We start from the raw sequence: 22,599 nt of genomic DNA on the forward strand, positions 1-22,599 counted from the left end.
CCAATACAATTCAACGAGATCTCCGCTCTGAACTCAGTGCTGAACAACTCCCCTATATATACCCATACTGTCTATAAATAGACCATTACATCAGCATACATAATGAGTCTGGAATTTACTACAAATTTCTAGAATGTTCCATTACCTTCTATTGCCTTCTACAGTGTCCTATTACCTATTCAACCAGCTTCTAAAAATTCCACCCAGACACAGTACGGTTCTAGAACATTCTCAGTCACACGTGGTAAACACACAAGTGGTAAACAAGTCGTATGCGACAATTATAAAAAAGTAATCCAAACCTTTCATGCATGATTTGTTCTTACGATTAATAATTGCATATTAATTAGGAATCCAAGCCAAAGGAGCTTGGTGCCTTTTGGTCATTGAAAAGATTTTTTTTCTCATTTATATTTGTGAGCTTGTTTTCGAGAACCAATGAACCAAATTGTCTCAATAGTACACTGAACTTTCCAAATGTTGGTTAGTCACATGGTTCAGCAACAATACACTCATACTAGTTCTACTTTTTCACAGTGGCAAGATTTGTATTACCAATATGAATAAAAACTATATTATTAATTTACCAAAACATGACATAAACTGCTTAAACATTTTATTCAGAACTGCTTTGATCTGAAATTTGAGATGTACATGTATGTGTCATGTGCAGTGTAATTTGAGAATCATTTTACAATCATTAGGTCACTGAACTAAAACAATGCCCTCTAATGGCAGGTAAATGTAGATGAATAAGGTGAGAAAAAGTTGCACTGTGATAGATGAACAGAATGCAGGTGTTTAGTCTACTGGTACTGATAAGAAATATTTACATGTAGCCTTCCATTTCTGTCTTGGTGATCTGAGCATTTTGTTGTAGCATCATTGACATATATATAAATTATCATGAATACAAACTACATGTATACCACATCACATGAATTTTTGTAAGTGTGAATTAGAGGTGTGGCTATGCTAATGAGTGTTGCTAATCACTTGCATAGCCTATGACACATCTTGTTTCAGCGGTCCAACATCACGTGACTTTGATTGACAGTAGTTAATTATTCAAGATTAGTAGTGCGTTCCTTTCCCTGGTTTGTGTTTTTGACTTTTATTCACCAAAATCTCAGCTCGTACACTATTTATTGTCATAAATACTATACACAATCACTGCTGTGATATTTATAGTCACATGCATCCACTTTGGCACGACATAATCAACCTGTAAGTCCGAGAAAACATGTTTTTACCGGAGCTTGGTTGGAGCTGTTTACTACAGCGTGACAAGCAAGGAAATGATCTCTATTGTTTAGGAGTGTTTATAGAGTACAATGTATATCTCAGTCCTGGGCCTTTAACTGTTGAAGTTGTAATTAGATTAAAAAATACTTTTGGGAAATGTATGGGTGCAAAAACAACTTTTGTCCAGAATAAATTATTCAAATCAGTCACATGGTTCTCTATATTAGATGGAAAATGGTCTGAAAAATTCTTAAAAAACAACTTCTAAACAACAGGGCTAAAAATCATTGTTCTTGTTTTTCTTGGTGATCTGAACTATCATGTTTAGCTCAAATATTATCAATATTGTTGTATTTTGTACCCCTCTTCTGGTATAGTAACAGCTGATTTCTCCAGACAGTGTTTAATACTGAATTTCTAACCTAATCAAATATTATGTGACAGCTGTGATTTTCACTTCATGCATTTATTGTGTGTGTGTGTGTATGATTTACTATGTACATGCATAGTGTCAATTAAATGTACATGTATACAGTTTGTTTAACTATGAGATAATGTATTCTGTATTTGTGTGTTTTATTAACTGTCTTTGCTAAACAAGTGCCATTGATCTGATGCATATAAATTATACTTACTTTATTGCAACCATATACACATTTTTAGCTCCGCTGTCGACTTTGTAGTATTGGTGATCATAACTTACAATTTAAAATAGGTAGATTGTCGGTAGAAGAAGGAAACCTAAAATTTTAGTGAATGCATAAAAGAGTAAGAAATGTGGAGAAGATCAAATTGAAGTGGAATAACATTTTATTAATTACCTAATTTGTATGATGATTAGCTAATTTTTAGCTGTTCCATGACTGTTCCACTGATATCTAAAGAACCACACATTAGATTTTGATGAAACTTGGCACATAGATGCTCTGAACTTATGCGCAGATTTTATTAGTTTTTGGTAAAAATCCGTGCATATTAATTACCTAATTAGCAATGGGAGTCTTTGCAGTTAGTGTGTCTGTATGTGTGTGTGTGTATGCATGTGTGTATGTGTGTATGTGTGTCCATTCGTTCCACTGCTATCTCAAAAACCATACATCGGTTTTTGATGAAATTTGGTGCATAGATGCTCTGGGACAATGATTAGGTTTTGGTAGAAATCCAGGCATATTAATTACCTAATTTGCATAATGATTAGTCAATTTTTCGGGTTTTCCACTGAGTACTAATCATCACATTTAATTGAAACTTGGTACATAGATGCCATAGGACACTGCACAGACCTGATAGTTTTTAGTACATATTAATTACCTAATTTGCATAATTAATTAATTTTCAGCTTTTGATATTTCAATCAGTAAGCATCACCTTTCAATGAAACTTGTTACATAGATATTCAAGGACTATGCAGAGATTGATTGTTTTGGGATAACTATTTGTGCATATTAATCACCTAATTTGCATAATTAGTTAATTTTCAACGAATATCTCAAGTACTAATCATCACATTTTGACGAAACTTGGTACATAGATCCTCTAAGACTATGCAGAGACCTAATTAGTTTTAGGGTAAATAATTGTGCATATTAATTACCTAATTTGCATAATTAATTATTTTTCAATTTTTCCACTGATATCTTAAGTATGAATCATCACATTTCAATGAATCTATAACTATGCAGAAATCCAATTAGTTTTTTTTGAATACTTATGCATATTAATCACCTAATTTGCATAATTAATCAATTTTCAACTTTCACACTGATATCTCAAGTACTAATCATCACTTTTCAATCAAACTTTGTACATGGATGCTGTAGGACAATGTACACACCTGATTAGTTTGGAGGTAAAATCTGTTCTTATTAATTCCCTAATTAGCATAATAATTCATAATTTGTTACATTGCGCAGACCTCATTAGTTTTACACTCAAATCTGTTCATATATTTATTTTCTGATTTGCATAATTAGTTTTCAGCTTTTCCATCAATACTGTAAAGGGGGTAATTATTCACTGGGTTTTAATTTAGCTTATTTCGCTGACTGGAGAAATGCGCTAAATTAAAACACAGTGAATATGTAAAATTTAGCATAGAACACATTATCTAAATGACGAAACCGTGAATTTAAAACCCACTAAATATGCCTGAAATGGTAAATCAGTGAAATTTAAACCCAGTGAAAATTAGTCATTTTACAGTATCTCAAGTACAAGTAATTTTGAATTATTTTTAATGTATCTCCAATACTCTCAGCACATGGGAGTTCTTTCTAAGCTTTCTTTAATTGATTGATAATTGAGAATCAAAATTGGAAATAGCATACATAATACAACATTTAAGGTAGCGGAACTATTATTTGCATACTTGTTTTCATCTTCTAATTGTGACCAAATGACTATAAATAGACCCAGGAAAGTATATATTTTTGGAATCGCCAGACTTCAAGCTTTTCAAAGGTGTGTTTGCCATGCCCGTATCTGTATTCTATGGTGCATTACTTAATCAAAGGTGAAAAATAAATTTTAGCTCTGCTGTCGACAGTGTCGACTCAGCGGAGCTGTTCATATTACTGATTGTCCCTCGTCGTCGGCGTCTGTTGTCAACTTTACAATTTCAACTTCTTCTTCGAAACCGCAAGTCAGATTTTTTTCAATTTTTATATGCAAGTACCTTGGATGGTTCTTTCTCAGATTTGTTCATTTCATGTCAAAATCTCAAATTCTCTAATTTTGATGAATATTTTTGTTATTTTTGGTAAAAAGTGATATTTTCAACTTCTTGTTAAAAATGGCAAGTCCGATTGCTTTGATATTACACATATAGGTACTACATGTAGACCTCTCTCAGATTTGTTCATTTCGTGTGAATATCTTCAATTCTCTAATTTTGGTAAATATTTTGTCATTTTTAGCTCCGCTGTCGACTTTGTTGAGTGATTGTCCGTCGTCGTCCGTGTCAATGTTTTACTTTTTCGACTTCTTCTTGAAAACTACAAGCCTGAATGCTTTGATACTTGGTGTATATGTACCTTGGGTAGACCTCTCTTAGATTTGTTCATTTCATGATTTTATCTTCAATTCTCTAATTTTGGTGAATATTTTTGTCATTTTGGGTAAAAAGTGATATTTTCGACTTTTTGTTAAAAACTGCAGGTCCAATTGCTTTGATATTACATACATAGGTACTGCATGTGGTTCTAACTCAGATTTGTTCATTTTGTAATGATATCTTCAATTCTTTAATTTTGGTGAAAATTTTTGCCATTTTTGGTAAAAAGTGATATTTTCAACTTCTTGTTAAAAACCGCAAGGCCAATTGCTTTGATATTACATATATAGGTACTACACGTGGACCTCTCTCAAATTTGTTAAGTTTATGGTGATATCTTCAATTATCTAATTTTGATGAATATTTTGGTCATTTTTGGTAAAAAGTGATATTTTCGACTTCTTGTTAAAAAACGCAAGGCCAATTGTTTTGATATTACATACATAGGTACTACATGTGGACCTCTTTCAGATTTGTTAATTTCGTGGTGATATCTTCAATTATCTAATTTTGATGAATATTTTTGTTATTTTTAGTAAGAAGTGATATTTTTGAATTCTTGTTTAAAACCGAAAGTCCTGTTGCTTTGATACTACCGGTATACATATTGTTCATTTTCTAATGATATCTTCTCTTCTTTAATTGCCATGTGCATTGCTAACAGCAGAGCTATCTCAGCCGATAGGCTGCTTGTTTTTATATATTTTTTCACTCAGTTTATCAAAACCAAACATAATGAAGTACAAACAAATCAGAGAGTGTGAATACATAAACTGGTTTGTTTAAAATTATAAAAAATAATTACTACTTATCACACGATTGATTCAAATAGAAAATCTTTTCATTTCACCAATGTTTTTCATTTTTGGAGTTTCTACAAATTGCAATATGTTTTTCTATCTTTACTACATTTGTTAAATTCACAAAAGTTGGAAAAGTTGTTTATGTTTAAAAACATTTATGGCTTCATTAAATTCACTGACTACTACTAGTAGGTCATTGCACTGTGTGAGTTGGATGACCTGACAAAAAGCTCTTAATGTTGATAATATATGATATTTTAGATAGTCATTCAGGAGATTGGATGGATAGAGTAATAAACATAATATATTAAAGTACTCTGCTATGAATAATTAAAGCTATCAGCTGCAGACAAAACACATCATCCACGTCAAAAAAAGGGATATTTAAGACGAGAAATGTATGATGTCATAGCTTACATCTAGGATATTTAGTGGTTTATTATGGATGACAGTGAAGATGACTTCAGTGAATTATTCTTTGATTTTGATGACTCAGACTTTGAATCGTATTATGAGTGTCGTGAGAAACCGGAATGGCCAGAACCTGATGAATCAGTAAGAAGTAATGTATTCTATTGTCATATCAAACCACAATGATTCTATCTCCACATAATTCTATATTTGATTATTCCTAGCTCAGTTGTATATTTCTCAAAACAGTTGTCAATTAATTGTATATACATGTATGTGCAATATAATAATTTACTATATTACTAATTTACATTTGAATATTTGTATGTGGATTCCAGAATTGCAACGTTAGCTTGATTGAAAGCAGATATAGATTTATTAGATATAGTAATTGAATTATCGGTAGCAAAGAACTGATAATTTGTATTTGATAAATGATTATGAAAATACAAATTATTGAGTTGGAGTGTATACTATGTACATTGATTAGCATATGAGACCTTTTAAAAACATTATAAAGCTTTTATGAATTACGGCTGTGACTTCACTTTTTACTCTGTTTGCTGCTCTATTAGAAGCACAACTTTAATAGAGGTGTACATAAACTAAAATTTATATTTATTGTACACAGTATGAAGGATCATTAAAATATATAATTTTTGCCATAGATTCACCTATGTCATTTATGTAAACGCATACATTGACCTCTGTTATTTATGTAAATGCATACACTGACCTCTGTCATTATGTGAACGCATTGACTGAGCTCTGTCATTTATGTATTGTAAATGCATACACTGAGCTCTGTCATTTATGTAAACACATACACTGACCTCTGTCATTTATGTAAACACATACACTGACCTCTGTCATTATGTGAACGCATAGACTGAGCTCTGTCATTTATGTATTGTAAATGCATACACTGAGCTCTGTCATTTATGTAAACACATACACTGACCTCTGTTATTTATGTAAACGCATAGACTGAGCTGTCATTTATGTAAATGCATACACTGACCTCTGTCATTATGTGAACGCATAGACTGAGCTCTGTCATTTATGTATTGTAAATGCATTGACTGAGCTCTGTCATTTATGTAAACACATACACTGAGCTCTGTCATTTATGTAAACGCATAGACTGAGCTCTGTCATTTATGTAAACGCATAGACTGAGCTCTGTCATTTATGTAAACGCATACACTGAGCTCTGTCATTTATGTAAACGCATACACTGACCTCTGTTATTTATGTAAAAGCATACACTGACCTCTGTCATTATGTGAACGCATAGACTGAGCTCTGTCATTTATGTAAATGCATACACTGACCTCTGTCATTTATGTAAACACATACACTGACCTCTGTCATTATGTGAACGCATAGACTGACCTCTGTCATTTATGTAAACACATACACTGACCTCTGTCATTATGTGAACGCATAGACTGAGCTCTGTCATTAATGTAAATGCATACACTGACCTCTGTCATTTATGTAAACACATACACTGACCTCTGTCATGTGAATGCATAGACTGAGCTCTGTCATTTATGTAAACGCATACACTGATCTCTGTCATTTATGTAAACGCAAACACTGACCTCGGTCATTATGTGAATGCATACACTGACCTTTGTCATTTATGTAAATGCATACACTGATCTCTGTCATTATGTGAATGCATACACTGACCTTTGTCATTTATGTAAACGCATACACTGATCTCTGTCATTATGTGAATGCATACACTGACCTTTGTCATTTATGTAAACGCATACACTGATCTCTGTCATTATGTGAATGCATACACTGACCTTTGTCATTTATGTAAACGCATACACTGATCTCTGTCATTATGTGAATGCATACACTGACCTTTGTCATTTATGTAAACTCATACACTGATCTCTGTCATTATGTGAATGCATACACTGACCTTTGTCATTTATGTAAACGCATACACTGATCTCTGTCATTATGTGAATGCATACACTGACCTTTGTCATTTATGTAAACTCATACACTGATCTCTGTCATTATGTGAATGCATACACTGACCTTTGTCATTTATGTAAACACATACACTGACCTCTGTCATGTGAACGCATACACTGACCTCTGTCATGTGAACACATAGACTGAGCTCTGTCATTTATGTAAACGCATACACTGCTAATAGAGCCAATATTTTATATGAACAGTTTACATAACTGTAAACAGCATACAGCATAATAAAAATTTCCAGTGATTACGCTAAATTATTCAAGGATTGACAGCGGTCAAAATTGACAACCCACATTGTTATGACTATATTTGCATGTATTTTGAATAATAATTAAATCACACAGTCAAGTTTGAAATAATTTTAATATATCTTTCGATGCTTACCAATCATACACATTTTACTGGATGTCAAAACATCAGTCACAGTCGAATTTATGACCATTTAAATAATCAATTTATATGCAAATTATGCAATACACTAATTTTGGATATAGATCACACTCGTTACAATGTCTTAGCTGGATATAGATGTTACTGAGGTGATGTTTCAGCATAGATGGTGTAAACACACCTAGGTACTTGCATACTATATTGGTTTGAAGGTGTTTATATCACCTAAGTGTACACACCATTAACAGACAAAGCTAATGACATTGTTGGAGGTCAAAACCACTACACCTGCCCACCCACAACTTGATTCAATTATATGCAAATTAGTGTATATCTTTGTTTCATTTCTGACCTCAAAATGATGAATCAAAAGATCAAATTTCTTCACTTTTGTTAGTTTTCAGATATAGTAAATGTGGTATAAAAGAAAAATTTATCTTCAGTGCTTTTTGTTAAATTTACGCATTCTGGAGTGTTTATGATCTTTTGTAATACATAATATAGTTTCATATGGTTTAAAATAATTAGTGTAAATTTTACTTTCCTCAAGGAATAAGCACTCCCTGTTTAGAGTATACGTTGAGATTTTGACCAGTTTCAAAACAGCAAGTGTGTATATTGACCAGTGATTACAATTATTATTATCCCTGTTAAATCTAGTGTAGTGCATGATAATGCCTAACTATTGATGTACTTCCTCAGATTCATTGTTATACATCAGCATTTAAAGGAGATCAGCAATTCTAAACATGTTTGTACATGAGGTTAATTTCTGTTTCTCTCTAGATACAGTACACTTCCACTGAAAGGTTGCCACTGGATTAGGATTAGGGCTGGTTTAACACATCAGTATTTTAGACCAGCTGATTAAAATAAATTGGTATTAACAGCACAAAAACGCAGACAGGAATTGTATTAAATTCTACTTCTACATGTATGATTCATTTTAGATAAAAAAAAATTCTTTTCTTTTAAAATTTTTTTTATTCTGAGTTAAACTCTGACAATATGAATGGTTTAATTTCTTCTATGAACATCGTGAAATGCTTTATTTGACCTCGATAAACATTTCTATTTTAGTGCAATATTATGTACTTTGTACATTACCTATTTATAACATTTAGACTTCAACAAGTTGCTGGGCCATGCATTCATTTCACTCACATATATGCTGTGTTAGAAAAGATCTCAGGAATTATATAGCTCATTAAGCTGCAATGCATGTTTAATGTGGATTGAGTTGTTATCCCCTTTACAGTATTCATGTCATTATGGTGAGTAATAATTCTGTGCACAGCAACTGTTTTTTTATTTATAGACATTTTTATTGTTCACAACAAATTTCAATCTTTGGACATTGGCACTCTCACAGCTGTCATTATAGAAATGAATCTGCCAGTAACTCCCCAGTACAGGGCTAGTATAAGGTTGGTAATCCAGTACTGGGTTGGTAACTCCACAGTACTGGGCTGATAACTCACCAGTACTGGGTTGGTAATTCCTCAGTACTGGGTTGGTAATTCCTCAGTACTGGGTTGGTAATTGCTCAGTCTTGGGTTGGTAATTCCTTACTACAGGGATGGTAATTCTTCAATACAGGGTTGGTAATTCTTCAGTACTGGGTTGGTAATTCCCCAGTACTGGGTTGGTAATTCCCCAGTACTGGGTTGGTAATTCCTCAGTACTGGGTTGGTAATTCCTCAGTATGGGAGTTGGTAATTCCCCAGTATTGGGTTGGTAATTCCTCAGTACTGGGTTGGTAATTCTTCAGTACTGGGTTGGTAATTCCTCAGTACTGGGTTGGTAACTCCACTGTACTGGGCTGATAACTCACCAGTACAGGGTTAGTAATTCCCCAGTACTGGGTTGGTAATTTCTCAGTACTGGGTTGGTAATTCCTCAGTACTGGGTTTGTAATTGCTCAGTCTTGGGTTGGTAATTCCTTACTACAGGAATGGTAATTCCTTACTACAGGGATGGTAATTCTTCAATACAGGGTTGGTAATTCCTCAGTACTGGGTTGGCAATTCCCCAGTACTGGGTTGGTAATTCCCCAGTACTGGGTTGGTAATTCCTCAGTACTGGGCTGGTAACTCACCAGTGCATGGCTGGTAATTCCCCAGTACTGGTTTGGTAATTTCTCAGTATGGGGGTTTGTAATTGCTCACTGCAGGGATGGTAATTCCTCACTACAGGGATAGTAATTCCCCAGTACTGGGTTGGTAATTCCCCAGTACTGGGTTGGTAATTCCTCAGTACTTGGTTGGCAATTCCTCAATACAGGGTTGGTAATTCAGTACTGGGTTGGTAATTCCTCAATACAGGGTAGGTAATTCCTCAATACAGGGTTGGTAATTCCCCAGTATTGGGTTGGTAATTGCTCAATACAGGGTTGGTAATTCCTCAATACAGGGTTGGTAATTCCTCAATACAGTGCTGGTAATTCAGTACTGGGTTGGTAATTGCTCAATACAAGGTTTGTAATTGCTCAATACAGGGTTGGTAATGCCTCAATACAGGGTAGGTAATTCCTCAATACAGGGTAGGTAATTCCTCAATACAGGGTTTGTAATTCCCCAGTACTGGGTTGGTAATTGCTCAATACAGGGTTGGTAATTCTTCAATACAGGGTTGGTAATTCCTCAATACAGGGTTGGTAATTCCTCAATACAGTGCTGGTAATTCAGTACTTGGTTGGTAATTGCTCAATACAGGGTTAGTAATTCCTCAATACAGGGTTGGTAATTCCTCAATACAGGGTTGGTAATTCCTCAATACAGGGTTGGTAATTGCTCAATACAGGGTTGGTAATTGCTCAATACAGGGTTGGTAATTCCTCAATACAGGGTTGGTAATTCCTCAATACAGGGTTGGTAATTCCTCAATACAGTGCTGGTAATTCAGTACTTGGTTGGTAATTGCTCAATACAGGGTTAGTAATTCCTCAATACTGGGTTGGTAATTCCTCAATACAGTGCTGGTAATTCAGTACTGGGTTGGTAATTGCTCAATACAGGGTTGGTAATTGCTCAATACAGGGTTGGTAATTCCTCAATACAGGGTTGGTAATTCCTCAATACAGGGTTGGTAATTCCTCAATACTGGGTTGGTAATTCCTCAATACAATGCTGGTAATTCAGTACTGGGTTGGCAATTGCTCAATACAGGTTTGGTAATTGCTCAATACAGGGTTGGTAATTCCTCAATACAGGGTTGGTAATTCCTCAATACAGGGTTGGTAATTCCTCAATACAGGGTTGATAATTCCTCAATACAGTGCTGGTAATTCAGTACTTAGTTGGTAATTCCCCAATACAGGGTTGGTAATTCCCCAATACAGGGTTGGTAATTCTTCAATACAGGGTTGGTAATTCCCCAGTATTGGGTTGGTAATTCCTCAGTACTGGGTTGGTAATTCCTCAGTACTGGGTTGGTAATTCCTCAGTACCGGGTTGGTAATTCCTCAGTACTGGGTTTGTAATTGCTCAGTCTTGGGTTGGTAATTCCTTACTACAGGGATGGTAATTCTTCAATACAGGGTTGGTAATTCCTCAGTACTGGGTTGGTAATTCTTCAGTACTGGGTTGGTAATTCCTCAGTACTGGGCTGGTAACTCACCAGTGCAGGGTTGGTAATTCCCCAGTACTGGGTTGGTAATTTCTCAGTACTGGGTTGGTAATCTCTCAATACAGGGTTGGTAATCTCTCAATACAGGGTTGGTAATCTCTCAATACAGGGTTGGTAATTCCTCACTACAGGGTTGGTAATTCAGTACTGGGTTGGTAATTCCTCAGTACTGGGCTGGTAACTCACCAGTGCAGGGTTGGTAATTCCCCAGTACTGGGTTGGTAATTTCTCAGTACTGGGTTGGTAATCTCTCAATACAGGGTTGGTAATCTCTCAATACAGGGTTGGTGATTGCTCAATACAGGGTTGGTAATTCCTCAATACAGGGTTGGTAATTCCCCAGTACTGGGTTGGTAATTGCTCAATACAGGGTTGGTAATTGCTCAATACAGTGTTGGTAATTGCTCAATACAGGGTTGGTAATTCCCCAGTACTGGGATGGTAATTCCTCAATACAGGGATGGTAATTCCTCAATACAGGGTTGGTAATTGTTCAATACAGGGTTGGTAATTCCTCAATACAGGGTTGGTAATTCCTCAATACAGGGCTGGTAATTCAGTACTGGGTTGGTGATTCCTCAATACAGGGTTGGTAATTGCTCAATACAGGGTTGGTAATTCCTCAATACAGGGTTGGTAATTCCTCAATACAGGGCTGGTAATTCAGTACTGGGTTGGTGATTCCTCAATACAGGGTTGGTAATTCCTCAATACAGGGTTGGTAATTCCTCAATACAGGGTTGGTAATTCCTCAATACAGGGCTGGTAATTCAGTACTGGGTTGGTATGATGAAGACTTCAAGATCCTAATAATTTATGTATTCCTTTTTCAGACTTTATATAGACCAGCTTATTTTTCAGACTCTGCAGATTCAGAGAAGGAGAAATCCTGTCGTGTATATGAGCCAATTACAATAGCACAAGTACAGAATGGTGAAGTAGACAGTAAGTACAAGTGATGAAGCCTAAGATGGGAAATTGTGTTCTGGGTTTTGTCGGTATGTGTGTACATCATTTTTTCTGGGCAGATTTTTTTTCTTAGCTGGTATCAGCTCTTATAATCTGAGATATGCATGTGATATCAGCTCGTATAACTGAAATATACATGTAGTATCAGCTATTGTAACTGAGATATGCATGTAGTATCAGCTCTTGTAACTGAAATATGCATGTAGTATCAGCTCTTGTAACTGAGATATGCATGAGATATCAGCTCTTGTAACAGAGTTATGCATGTAGTATCAGCTCTTGTAACTGAGATATGCATGTAGTATCAGCTCTTGTAACTGAGATATGCATGTAGTATTAGCTCTTGTAACTGAGATATGCATGTAGTATCAGCTCTTGTAACTGAGATATTCATGTAGTATCAGCTCTTGTAACTGAGATATGCATGTAGTATTAGCTCTTGTAACTGAGATATGCATGTAGTATCAGCTCTTGTAACTGAGATATGCATGTAGTATCAGCTCTTGTAACTGAGATATGCATGTAGTATCAGCTATTGTAACTGAGATATGCATGTAGTATCAGCTCTTGTAACTGAGATATGCATGTAGTATGAGCTCTTGTAACTGAGATATGCATGTAGTATTAGCTCTTGTAACTGAGATATGCATGTAGTATCAGCTCTTGTAACTGAGATATGCATGTAGTATCAGCTCTTGTAACTGAGATATGCATGATATATCAGCTCTTGTAACAGAGATATGCATGTAGTATCACCTCTTGTACATTGTAACTGAGATATGCATGTAGTATCAGCTCTTGTAACTGAGATATGCATGTAGTATTAGCTCTTGTAACTGAGATATGCATGTAGTATCACCTCTTGTAACTGAGATATGCATGAGATATCAGCTCTTGTAACAGAGATATGCATGTAGTATCAGCTCTTGTAACTGAGATATGCATGTAGTATCAGCTCTTGTAACTGAGATATGCATGTAGTATCAGCTATTGTAACTGAGATATGCATGTAGTATCAGCTCTTGTAACTGAGATATGCATGTAGTATCAGCTCTTGTAACAGAGATATGCATGTAGTATCAGCTCTTGTAACAGAGATATGCATGTAGTATCAGCTCTTGTAACTGAGATATGCATGTAGTATCAGCTCTTGTAATTGAGATATGCATGTAGTATTAGCTCTTGTAACAGAGATATACATGTGATATCAGCTCTTGTAACAGAGATATACATGTGATATCAGCTCTTGTAACAGAGATATGCATGTGTGATATCAGCTCTTGTATGAGAGATATGCATGTGAGATCAGCTCTTGTATGAGAGATGTACATGTGATATCAGCTCTCGTAATTGAGATACGCATGTGATATCAGCTCTCGTAACTGAGATACGCATGTGATATCAGCTCTTGTAACTGAGATATGCATGTGACATTTTATACATAAGATTTATGTTTTTTTCAGGGCCAATTAGAGTATATGCTGATGGCATATTTGATGTGTTTCATGCTGGCCATGCAAGAGCTTTAATGCAAGCTAAAAATGTCTTTCCCAATGTACATTTAATAGTAGGAGGTAAGTCATAATTTTATTATAATTTCTCTATTAATCTATTATTGTTTGTCTTTCATGTCTGCATCAAATGTATATACTAATGGGAAAACAAAATTCACAAGCAAATGATAAAGATTTTAGTTTACAAATTGCAGACTGGTAAAAATTTCTAAATTCTTTTTATTTTCATTGCTTAGTTAAATTGGAATCAAATACATGTAAGTACATGCATATTTTGAGATAAGGGGATCATACATGGTGTCTCTTTGACAATAGTTAATGAGACAAAACATGGTGTCTCTTTGACATTAGTTGATGAGACAAAACATGGTGTCTCTTTGACAGTAGTTGATGAGACAAAACATGGTGTCTCTTTGACAATAGTTGATGAGACAAAACATGGTGTCTCTTTGACAGTAGTTGATGAGACAAAACATGGTGTCTCTTTGACAGTAGTTGATGAGACAAAACATGGTGTCTCTTTGACAATAGTTGATGAGACAAAACATGGTGTCTCTTTGACAATAGTTGATGAGACAAAACATGGTGTCTCTTTGACAGTAGTTGATGAGACAAAACATGGTGTCTCTTTGACAGTAGTTGATGAGACAAAACATGGTGTCTCTTTGACAGTAGTTGATGAGACAAAACATGGTGTCTCTTTGACAATATTTGATGAGACGAAACATGGTGTCTCTTTGTCAATAGTTGATGAGACAAATCATGGTGTCTCTTTGACAATAGTTGATGAGACAAAACATGGTGTCTCTTTGACAGTAGTTGAGGAGACAAAACATGGTGTCTCTTTGACAGTAGTTGATGAGACAAAACATGGTGTCTCTTTGACAATAGTTGATGAGACAAAACATGGTGTCTCTTTGACAGTAGTTGATGAGACAAAACATGGTGTCTCTTTGACAGTAGTTGATGAGACAAAACATGGTGTCTCTTTGACAGTAGTTGATGAGACAAAACATGGTGTCTCTTTGACAGTAGTTGATGAGACAAAACATGGTGTCTCTTTGACAGTAGTTGATGAGACAAAACATGGTGTCTCTTTGACAATAGTTGATGAGACAAAACATGGTGTCTCTTTGACAATAGTTGATGAGACAAAACATGGTGTCTCTTTGACAATAGTTGATGAGACAAAACATGGTGTCTCTTTGACAGTAGTTGATGAGACAAAACATGGTGTCTCTTTGTCAATAGTTGATGAGACAAATCATGGTGTCTCTTTGACAATAGTTGATGAGACAAAACATGGTGTCTCTTTGACAATAGTTGATGAGACAAAACATGGTGTCTCTTTTACAGTAGTTGATGAGACAAAACATGGTGTCTCTTTGACAGTAGTTGATGAGACAAAACATGGTGTCTCTTTGACAATAGTTGATGAGACAAAACATGGTGTCTCTTTAACAGTAGTTGATGAGACAAAACATGGTGTCTCTTTGACAGTAGTTGATGAGACAAAACATGGTGTCTCTTTGACAATAGTTGATGAGACAAAACATGGTGTCTCTTTAACAGTAGTTGATGAGACAAAACATGGTGTCTCTTTGACAGTAGTTGATGAGACAAAACATGGTGTCTCTTTGACAGTAGTTGATGAGACAAAACATGGTGTCTCTTTGACAATAGTTGATGAGACAAAACATGGTGTCTCTTTGACAATAGTTGATGAGACAAAACATGGTGTCTCTTTGACAGTAGTTGATGAGACAAAACATGGTGTCTCTTTGACAGTAGTTGATGAGACAAAACATGGTGTCTCTTTGACAGTAGTTGATGAGACAAAACATGGTGTCTCTTTAACAATATTTGATGAGACGAAACATGGTGTCTCTTTGTCAATAGTTGATGAGACAAATCATGGTGTCTCTTTGACAATAGTTGATGAGACAAAACATGGTGTCTCTTTGACAGTAGTTGAGGAGACAAAACATGGTGTCTCTTTGACAGTAGTTGATGAGACAAAACATGGTGTCTCTTTGACAGTAGTTGATGAGACAAAACATGGTGTCTCTTTGACAGTAGTTGATGAGACAAAACATGGTGTCTCTTTGACGGTAGTTGATGAGACAAAACATGGTGTCTCTTTGACAATAGTTGATGAGACAAAACATGGTGTCTCTTTGACAATAGTTGATGAGACAAAACATGGTGTCTCTTTGACAATAGTTGATGAGACAAAACATGGTGTCTCTTTGACAGTAGTTGATGAGACAAAACATGGTGTCTCTTTGTCAATAGTTGATGAGACAAAACATGGTGTCTCTTTGACAATAGTTGATGAGACAAAACATGGTGTCTCTTTGACAATAGTTGATGAGACAAAACATGGTGTCTCTTTTACAGTAGTTGATAAGACAAAACATGGTGTCTCTTTTACAGTAGTTGATGAGACAAAACATGGTGTCTCTTTGACAGTAGTTGATGAGACAAAACATGGTGTCTCTTTGACAATAGTTGATGAGACAAAACATGGTGTCTCTTTAACAGTAGTTGATGAGACAAAACATGGTGTCTCTTTGACAACAGTTGATGAGACAAAACATGGTGTCTCTTTGACAATAGTTGATGAGACAAAACATGGTGTCTCTTTGACAACAGTTGATGAGACAAAACATGGTGTCTCTTTGACAGTAGTTGATGAGACAAAACATGGTGTCTCTTTGACAATAGTTGATGAGACAAAACATGGTGTCTCTTTAACAGTAGTTGATGAGACAAAACATGGTGTCTCTTTGACAACAGTTGATGAGACAAAACATGGTCTCTCTTTGACAATAGTTGATGAGACAAAACATGGTGTCTCTTTGACAGTAGTTGATGAGACAAAACATGGTGTCTCTTTGACAATAGTTGATGAGACAAAACATGGTGTCTCTTTGACAATAGTTGATGAGACAAAACATGGTGTCTCTTTGACAGTAGTTGATGAGACAAAACATGGTGTCTCTTTGACAGTAGTTGATGAGACAAAACATGGTGTCTCTTTGACAGTAGTTGATGAGACAAAACATGGTGTCTCTTTGACAGTAGTTGATGAGACAAAACATGGTGTCTCTTTGACAATAGTTGATGAGACAAAACATGGTGTCTCTTTGACAATAGTTGATGAGACAAAACATGGTGTCTCTTTGACAATAGTTGATGAGACAAAACATGGTGTCTCTTTGACAGTAGTTGATGAGACAAAACATGGTGTCTCTTTGTCAATAGTTGATGAGACAAATCATGGTGTCTCTTTGACAATAGTTGATGAGACAAAACATGGTGTCTCTTTGACAATAGTTGATGAGACAAAACATGGTGTCTCTTTTACAGTAGTTGATGAGACAAAACATGGTGTCTCTTTGACAGTAGTTGATGAGACAAAACATGGTGTCTCTTTGACAATAGTTGATGAGACAAAACATGGTGTCTCTTTAACAGTAGTTGATGAGACAAAACATGGTGTCTCTTTGACAGTAGTTGATGAGACAAAACATGGTGTCTCTTTGACAATAGTTGATGAGACAAAACATGGTGTCTCTTTAACAGTAGTTGATGAGACAAAACATGGTGTCTCTTTGACAGTAGTTGATGAGACAAAACATGGTGTCTCTTTGACAGTAGTTGATGAGACAAAACATGGTGTCTCTTTGACAATAGTTGATGAGACAAAACATGGTGTCTCTTTGACAATAGTTGATGAGACAAAACATGGTGTCTCTTTGACAGTAGTTGATGAGACAAAACATGGTGTCTCTTTGACAGTAGTTGATGAGACAAAACATGGTGTCTCTTTGACAGTAGTTGATGAGACAAAACATGGTGTCTCTTTAACAATATTTGATGAGACGAAACATGGTGTCTCTTTGTCAATAGTTGATGAGACAAATCATGGTGTCTCTTTGACAATAGTTGATGAGACAAAACATGGTGTCTCTTTGACAGTAGTTGAGGAGACAAAACATGGTGTCTCTTTGACAGTAGTTGATGAGACAAAACATGGTGTCTCTTTGACAGTAGTTGATGAGACAAAACATGGTGTCTCTTTGACAGTAGTTGATGAGACAAAACATGGTGTCTCTTTGACGGTAGTTGATGAGACAAAACATGGTGTCTCTTTGACAATAGTTGATGAGACAAAACATGGTGTCTCTTTGACAATAGTTGATGAGACAAAACATGGTGTCTCTTTGACAATAGTTGATGAGACAAAACATGGTGTCTCTTTGACAGTAGTTGATGAGACAAAACATGGTGTCTCTTTGTCAATAGTTGATGAGACAAAACATGGTGTCTCTTTGACAATAGTTGATGAGACAAAACATGGTGTCTCTTTGACAATAGTTGATGAGACAAAACATGGTGTCTCTTTTACAGTAGTTGATAAGACAAAACATGGTGTCTCTTTTACAGTAGTTGATGAGACAAAACATGGTGTCTCTTTGACAGTAGTTGATGAGACAAAACATGGTGTCTCTTTGACAATAGTTGATGAGACAAAACATGGTGTCTCTTTAACAGTAGTTGATGAGACAAAACATGGTGTCTCTTTGACAACAGTTGATGAGACAAAACATGGTGTCTCTTTGACAATAGTTGATGAGACAAAACATGGTGTCTCTTTGACAACAGTTGATGAGACAAAACATGGTGTCTCTTTGACAGTAGTTGATGAGACAAAACATGGTGTCTCTTTGACAATAGTTGATGAGACAAAACATGGTGTCTCTTTAACAGTAGTTGATGAGACAAAACATGGTGTCTCTTTGACAACAGTTGATGAGACAAAACATGGTCTCTCTTTGACAATAGTTGATGAGACAAAACATGGTGTCTCTTTGACAGTAGTTGATGAGACAAAACATGGTGTCTCTTTGACAATAGTTGATGAGACAAAACATGGTGTCTCTTTGACAGTAGTTGATGAGACAAAACATGGTGTCTCTTTGACAATAGTTAATGAGACAAAACATGGTGTCTCTTTGACAGTAGTTGATGAGACAAAACATGGTGTCTCTTTGACAATAGTTGATGAGACAAAACATGGTGTCTCTTTGACAGTAGTTGATGAGACAAAACATGGTGTCTCTTTGACAATAGTTGATGAGACAAAACATGGTGTCTCTTTGACAGTAGTTGATGAGACAAAACATGTTGTCTCTTTGACAATAGTTGATGAGACAAATCATGGTGTCTCTTTGACAGTAGTTGATTAGACAAAACATGGTGTCTCTTTGACATTAGTTGATGAGACAAAACATGGTGTCTCTTTGACAATAGTTGATGTGACAAAACATGGTGTCTCTTTGACAGTAGTTGATGAGACAAAACATGGTGTCTCTTTGACAATAGTTGATGAGACAAAACATGGTGTCTCTTTGACAGTAGTTGAGGAGACAAAACATGGTGTCTCTTTGACAGTAGTTGATGAGACAAAACATGGTGTCTCTTTGACAGTAGTTGATGAGACAAAACATGGTGTCTCTTTGACAGTAGTTGATGAGACAAAACATGGTGTCTCTTTGACAATAGTTGATGAGACAAAACATGGTGTCTCTTTGACAATAGTTGATGAGACAAAACATGGTGTCTCTTTGACAGTAGTTGATGAGACAAAACATGGTGTCTCTTTGACAGTAGTTGAGGAGACAAAACATGGTGTCTCTTTGACAATAGTTGATGAGACAAAACATGGTGTCTCTTTGACAGTAGTTGATGAGACAAAACATGGTGTCTCTTTGACAGTAGTTGATGAGACAAAACATGGTGTCTCTTTGACAATAGTTGATGAGACAAAACATGGTGTCTCTTTGACAATAGTTGATGAGACAAAACATGGTGTCTCTTTGACAGTAGTTGATGAGACAAAACATGGTGTCTCTTTGACAGTAGTTGATGAGACAAAACATGGTGTCTCTTTGACAGTAGTTGATGAGACAAAACATGGTGTCTCTTTGACAATATTTGATGAGACGAAACATGGTGTCTCTTTGTCAATAGTTGATGAGACAAATCATGGTGTCTCTTTGACAATAGTTGATGAGACAAAACATGGTGTCTCTTTGACAGTAGTTGAGGAGACAAAACATGGTGTCTCTTTGACAGTAGTTGATGAGACAAAACATGGTGTCTCTTTGACAATAGTTGATGAGACAAAACATGGTGTCTCTTTGACAGTAGTTGATGAGACAAAACATGGTGTCTCTTTGACAGTAGTTGATGAGACAAAACATGGTGTCTCTTTGACAGTAGTTGATGAGACAAAACATGGTGTCTCTTTGACAGTAGTTGATGAGACAAAACATGGTGTCTCTTTGACAATAGTTGATGAGACAAAACATGGTGTCTCTTTGACAATAGTTGATGAGACAAAACATGGTGTCTCTTTGACAATAGTTGATGAGACAAAACATGGTGTCTCTTTGACAGTAGTTGATGAGACAAAACATGGTGTCTCTTTGTCAATAGTTGATGAGACAAATCATGGTGTCTCTTTGACAATAGTTGATGAGACAAAACATGGTGTCTCTTTGACAATAGTTGATGAGACAAAACATGGTGTCTCTTTTACAGTAGTTGATGAGACAAAACATGGTGTCTCTTTGACAGTAGTTGATGAGACAAAACATGGTGTCTCTTTGACAATAGTTGATGAGACAAAACATGGTGTCTCTTTAACAGTAGTTGATGAGACAAAACATGGTGTCTCTTTGACAGTAGTTGATGAGACAAAACATGGTGTCTCTTTGACAATAGTTGATGAGACAAAACATGGTGTCTCTTTAACAGTAGTTGATGAGACAAAACATGGTGTCTCTTTGACAGTAGTTGATGAGACAAAACATGGTGTCTCTTTGACAGTAGTTGATGAGACAAAACATGGTGTCTCTGACAATAGTTGATGAGACAAAACATGGTGTCTCTTTGACAATAGTTGATGAGACAAAACATGGTGTCTCTTTGACAGTAGTTGATGAGACAAAACATGGTGTCTCTTTGACAGTAGTTGATGAGACAAAACATGGTGTCTCTTTAACAATATTTGATGAGACGAAACATGGTGTCTCTTTGTCAATAGTTGATGAGACAAATCATGGTGTCTCTTTGACAATAGTTGATGAGACAAAACATGGTGTCTCTTTGACAGTAGTTGAGGAGACAAAACATGGTGTCTCTTTGACAGTAGTTGATGAGACAAAACATGGTGTCTCTTTGACAGTAGTTGATGAGACAAAACATGGTGTCTCTTTGACAGTAGTTGATGAGACAAAACATGGTGTCTCTTTGACGGTAGTTGATGAGACAAAACATGGTGTCTCTTTGACAATAGTTGATGAGACAAAACATGGTGTCTCTTTGACAATAGTTGATGAGACAAAACATGGTGTCTCTTTGACAATAGTTGATGAGACAAAACATGGTGTCTCTTTGACAGTAGTTGATGAGACAAAACATGGTGTCTCTTTGACAATAGTTGATGAGACAAAACATGGTGTCTCTTTGACAATAGCTTATGAAACAAAACATGTTGTCTCTTTGACAATAGCTTATGAAACAAAACATGTTGTCTCTTTGACAATAGTTGATGAGACAAATCATGGTGTCTCTTTGACAGTAGTTGATTAGACAAAACATGGTGTCTCTTTGACATTAGTTGATGAGACAAAACATGGTGTCTCTTTGACAATAGTTGATGTGACAAAACATGGTGTCTCTTTGACAGTAGTTGATGAGACAAAACATGGTGTCTCTTTGACAATAGTTGATGAGACAAAACATGGTGTCTCTTTGACAGTAGTTGAGGAGACAAAACATGGTGTCTCTTTGACAGTAGTTGATGAGACAAAACATGGTGTCTCTTTGACAGTAGTTGATGAGACAAAACATGGTGTCTCTTTGACAGTAGTTGATGAGACAAAACATGGTGTCTCTTTGACAATAGTTGATGAGACAAAACATGGTGTCTCTTTGACAATAGTTGATGAGACAAAACATGGTGTCTCTTTGACAGTAGTTGATGAGACAAAACATGGTGTCTCTTTGACAGTAGTTGAGGAGACAAAACATGGTGTCTCTTTGACAATAGTTGATGAGACAAAACATGGTGTCTCTTTGACAATAGTTGATGAGACAAAACATGTTGTCTCTTTGACAATAGTTGATGAGACAAAACATGGTGTCTCTTTGACAGTAGTTGATGAGACAAAACATGGTGTCTCTTTGACAGTAGTTGATGAGACAAAACATGGTGTCTCTTTGACAGTAGTTGATGAGACAAAACATGGTGTCTCTTTGACAGTAGTTGAGGAGACAAAACATGGTGTCTCTTTGACAATAGTTGATGAGACAAAACATGGTGTCTCTTTGACAGTAGTTGATGAGACAAAACATGGTGTCTCTTTGACAGTAGTTGATGAGACAAAACATGGTGTCTCTTTGACAATAGTTGATGAGACAAAACATGGTGTCTCTTTGACAATAGTTGATGAGACAAAACATGGTGTCTCTTTGACAGTAGTTGATGAGACAAAACATGGTG

General features: G+C 35.8%; 1 protein-coding gene across 1 annotated transcript in view; it reads left to right on the forward strand.

The window, feature by feature from the left end:
* Window positions 1–22,599, forward strand: part of LOC102801135 (choline-phosphate cytidylyltransferase B-like) — a 69,759-nt gene that overhangs the window by 4,576 nt on the left and 42,584 nt on the right. Inside the window, exons 3-4 of the mRNA XM_085498427.1 lie at window positions 12,372–12,483; window positions 13,971–14,081. Of these exons, the coding sequence (XP_085354553.1) occupies window positions 12,372–12,483; window positions 13,971–14,081 (223 nt within the window). The remainder of the gene's footprint in view (window positions 1–12,371; window positions 12,484–13,970; window positions 14,082–22,599) is intronic.

This window comes from Saccoglossus kowalevskii, chromosome 1, assembly GCF_978046115.1.
Source record: "Saccoglossus kowalevskii chromosome 1, keSacKowa6.1, whole genome shotgun sequence".
Taxonomy (NCBI): domain Eukaryota; kingdom Metazoa; phylum Hemichordata; class Enteropneusta; family Harrimaniidae; genus Saccoglossus; species Saccoglossus kowalevskii.